At 32.3% G+C, this 4,994-nt stretch overlaps 1 protein-coding gene across 1 annotated transcript; it reads left to right on the top strand.

Annotated features, from left to right (window-relative positions):
- The first annotated feature begins 2,641 nt into the window (after positions 1–2,641).
- LOC125211663 (homeobox-leucine zipper protein ATHB-6-like) lies at positions 2,642–4,633 on the top strand. The gene is made up of 3 exons (XM_048111554.1): positions 2,642–3,005; positions 3,125–3,441; positions 4,059–4,633. Exons 1-3 carry the CDS (start codon positions 2,942–2,944, stop codon positions 4,506–4,508), a joined length of 831 nt encoding a protein of 276 aa, XP_047967511.1. The 5' UTR covers positions 2,642–2,941; the 3' UTR covers positions 4,509–4,633.
- The last annotated feature ends 361 nt before the right edge of the window (positions 4,634–4,994 follow it).

Here is a 4,994-nt window from a genome sequence, read left to right as displayed (position 1 = left end):
CAATTAAGGATTTGAATAATTATTTTGTGCAAGGGATATAAATGCAATAAATAAAAACTATTAAATTCTTTGACTAATTTTTAAAGCACTACAACTAATGAGCATTTAACAAAATTTGTTTATCAAAGTATGAAATATTTATTTGGAATAAGAAACAATATGATCTTATTTAATAAACATATGAAATAATACATTTGATAAAAGTCATTAATTTTACCAAAACATAGGTGTAATATACAAAAATTATGAGTTTAGTATAATTTGTGTAAAAAAAATGAGATAAAATGATGAGTTCAAATGTTTGCATTAACTATAAAAATTAACTTTATATCCATGTTTATAATTAAAAAAAATATTTTTTTTGTTTTCTCCATCTAGCTAAGTGGTCAAATATATATAGAGACTTGATGAAAAGGACGTTATAAAACATTTTTAATAATATCTATCAATATATCAAAGAAGAGTTTTGGCCTTATTTTAAATATTTAAGAGTTTTGGGAATAAATTTAAATATTTAGAAATAACTATCATGAATATTTATTTAGATTACAATCAATAATTGGTGATTACAAATCTTAAAATAGGATAATGAGCATAAAACAAATTTTGTAACCTCTATTGTCTTAATTTTATAATTTATGATTTTTAATTCTATGATCTCTCATGTCCCAAATTTGTGCCTATAAAAGGCAAAGGCATAGAGTTGCAGATGAATTGCATACCAACAAAAGCACTCTTCATTCACTCTCGAGCTCTTAACATTTTATCGTACATTTTAGTGACATTGTATAGCATGATTTTTGGAGCCCCATTAAGTTGTCCCAACTTTGTGCCTATAAAAGACAAAGGCATAGAGTTGTGGATGAATTACATACCAAAAAAAGCAATCTTCATTCACTCTCAAGCTCTCAACATTTTATTGTACATTTTAGTGACATTGTATTGCATGATTTTTGGAGCCTCATCAAATTCATCGGTGTCTAGCGGGTTTAAGATGTTATATACGTTAGGAGGAAGTCATTTCATCCCTAGGGATAATACGTCAATCCATGAGCACTAACCATGATGTAATTTGTCTTGCGGGAAAGAGATTTTTTTCTCTAAAAGACTTTATAGTTCGGTTTATTTTATAATTTTCATTGTTTTTTTTTTCTTTTATTGCAATAGTTATAGTACCGCATGTTGTGGTTTGAGAATTTTATTCCAATATTTTAACAATTCTTAGGGAGGGGAAAATTGTAGTAACATCCTTAACTCGAAACATGTAGTTCCTGATTCTCGAATATAGTTATTTTGTTAAAAGTGTGATTCATTATTTTTAGTAGAGAGATATGAAGGATTGTTTTAAACATATTTTTCAAAAGCCTGATATATTCTCTTCGCTCCCATTGATAATTGTGTTTTGTCTTGATTTCATTTTAAATATGTTTAATTTTATGTCTTTAGGTGTGAAATGAATTGAGGAGTATAGGTTTATTGAATTGTTATTACTATAGTAGTACATATTAATATTTTTAAATCTTATATAGTTATATTGTTTCTAATTTTAATTAATCAGTTAATAATTCAAAACTGTATAACGGAAAAATTATTCCATCGTGCGTCGCACGTGGGTTAGCGTAGTTTTATTAAAAATAGAGACTAGATAGTGGGGATTTAATTAAAATTAATTATTGGAAAGATCAAAAAGAAAATACTCCTCCATCCTATAAAAATATGTGCACTTTCTATTTTCATCTTATAAAAATACTCCTCCATCCTATAAAAATATGACCAATTCTATAAAAATATGTGCACTTTCCATCCTATAAAAATATGACCAATTCTATTTATAGAAAATTGTCTCCAACTCATTATCTATATACGTCAATTTATTTACAACTTATACAACTATAACTAACCATTATAACTCATAAACTAATAATAATGTAGTTTTCATTATTCATTACTTTAACTACTATTCTCATCCCCTCTCTCCCACTTTATAAGTATATTGATTTCCGTGTCATTTCAAGTAATACTTCTTTCATCTCATAAAAATATGTGTATTTTCTATTTTGTCCATCTCATAAAAATATGAGCATTTCTATTTATGAAAAGTTATCTCAATTTATTACTCATAAATCAAGTTATTCATAACTTATACCATCATTAAAAGTTTAAATCACTAATATGAGAATCTCACTATGCATTAACACTATTTTAATTACTTTTTTTCTCCTCTCTTTTATTTTATCGATCTCGTCAATTCTTGTACTCATATTAAATATGTTTATATTTTTATAGGACAGGAGTTTGGGACATACTTGTATGTGATAGATGGTGTGGCATTGAGTAATTAAAATGGTGCCAAACAAGGTTTTAGTTTTAGACAAAACAGTGGACTCAATTCCAGTTTGGATGATCCGCTGACGCCACTCAAATCCCAGCCGTACATCGCAAGCCAAGCCGAGCCGCACCGCTTCAGCCGGTTGCCCAAGAAAGTGCATTTGCCTTGAATTTGGGGTACATTTCATTTGTGGCGAAATCTAACCTAACCTATACAAATGCAGCCTAACCCCAGTCAAATTTTAACTACAATTACACCCCATTTTCCTTTTTATATAAACACACGCAAATTGTGCATTTCCAGCTGGGTACTGATACTGCTCTTTTCCCTCTTCTTTCATACTCCATTTTTCACTATAAAAATGCAATCACAAAGCTAATAATATAAGCTTTTGATCAAGTTCTGACTTCTAGGGGCTCCCCAAAATTTGATCTTTTTTTTATCTTGGTTCATAAATTTCCTTTTCTCTGTTTTGTTTTCACTCATCATTTGATGGGAATTTGGATCACAGAAAAGGCTGCAAAATTTTAACTACTTCATCAGGCAATTGACAGAAACACTAAGTAAAAAATTAGAAAGACTTCATCTTTTTCTTTTACTCCTCAAGAAAGCATGAAGAGACTCAACAGTACTGATTCATTGGGTGGTTTCATGTCCAATTCTCCCAATTCAACAGGTGCTTCAATTTCTCCTTTTTATGAGAATTGTTCATTTTCTTTTTTATGAATTTTCTTTTCTTGGGCAATTTTTCTCTATAAGTGATAATGAAATTCATAATTAATTTTGTTTGTGCAGTTGATGTGGAATTTGAGACAATGTTGGAGGAAGAGGGCCAAATTTGGGAGAAGAAGAGGAGATTAAGCGTTGTTCAAGTGAAGGCTTTGGAGAAGAATTTCGAGGTGGAGAACAAGCTGGAGCCGGAGAGGAAAGTGAAACTTGCTGAGGAGCTGGGCTTGCAGCCGCGACAGGTGGCGGTGTGGTTCCAAAACCGCCGGGCGCGGTGGAAGACGAAGCAACTTGAGAGAGACTACGGCCTCCTCAAAGCCAACCACGACGCCCTCAAGCTTAAATATGAATCTCTCCACAGAGAGAATCAATCTCTGCTCAATCAGGTGCGTTTGACACTTTTACTCCCTTTGTTCGCGAATGGCCGTCTCGTTTTTCCTTTTAACGGTTCATTTTTTTTACGGTAAAGGGTAATAGACTATATATTTCACTCACGTTTCGTTTAATTCCTTTCACCCCTAAAAAGTAAATCATGCATTTGGCACAAGAATTAATATACAATTAGTCGCTAATAAGAGAAATGAGGAGAATGATGATTAAAGTTGTGTTTACGAGAAATGAGGAGAATGATGATTAAAGTTGTGTTTGTTAACAGTGGAGCTCACTTTATTATTAGTGTTTAATAAGTTGAAACGGTGGGCTATAGTAGTATAAATTGTAAATAAATTAATATATATGAGTAATACAATAGTTCACAACTTTACATAATTTGAAATATCATATATTTGTGGGTCGGACAAAATAGAAAGTACATATATATATTATGGGTAGTAAGGAGTAGAATATAAATGAAACCCACAGATCACTAACTTCTTTTTCACCAATTTACTTAATATTTTTAAAACAATTAAGAAATGAGATTCATATTCGTGGACGCAGAGAGTAACACTTAACTCTTTTTTTATTTGTTGCGAAATTAAATGTTTTTTTGTTGTATGATCAGATTCGTGAGCTGAAATCGGAGCTGAATGTGGGCGAGGGCAAAACTGCAGTGAAGGAAGACGCGTCACTGTCGGAATCGGAAGAAAAATATGATATAGAAATCCACGGTGGTGGAGCTGCGGCGGAGCTGAATTTCGAGAATTGTGATGGCAATGCGCAGGAAAACGTAATGATGGGTGCGGTTTTTGTTGATTTCAAGGATGGATCAGATAGCGATTCGAGCGCGATTCTGAACGAGGACAACAACAACAACAGTCCCATCGCCTCGTCCAGCGGGATCCTCCACCGCAGCCCACAGCGCTTCGAGGCGAGTGTTGTCGAAGAGTTTTACCAAACGCAACTAGTAAAGATTGAGGAGCACAATTTTTTCGGAGAGGAATCGTGCAGCACTTTGTTTTCCGATGATCAACCTCCCACTCTTCATTGGTACTTTAATGACCAATGGAATTGAAGAAATAATTTTACAAATAAATGAGAATAATCAAAATTCTTTCTTTCACGTGACAATTTTGTACTCCCTCCGTCCCATAAAAGATGGCACATTTGGGTAATGGCACGAGATTTTAGAAGATGTTATTTTGTGTGTTAAGTGGAAAGAGAAAATAGTATATTTATATTAATGTGAGAGATAACTATTTCTTAAAAAGGAAATGTGATATCTTTTGTGAGATAAACTAAAAAGAAAAGTGAGACATCTATTATGGACGGAGAGAGTATATTAATGTGAAATTCTTATGTGTGAATTCAAGAAATTTGGAAAGAGAGGTGGTGATGTTGGGATCAATCTTATAATCTTGATGGTCACTTTAAACACTTTCCTTCAAGTTAAATAACGGGATTCTCGATATTCAACTCGCTCAATACTTCTTAAAATGCCTTTGAGTTCATAGTCATTGTTAGAATATCCATCAGCTGATCTTCAGACTTGACATAAGGA

Source organism: Salvia hispanica, chromosome 3 (assembly GCF_023119035.1).
Source record: "Salvia hispanica cultivar TCC Black 2014 chromosome 3, UniMelb_Shisp_WGS_1.0, whole genome shotgun sequence".
Lineage (NCBI taxonomy): Eukaryota > Viridiplantae > Streptophyta > Magnoliopsida > Lamiales > Lamiaceae > Salvia > Salvia hispanica.
This window is presented reverse-complemented; position numbering and strand designations above follow the sequence as displayed.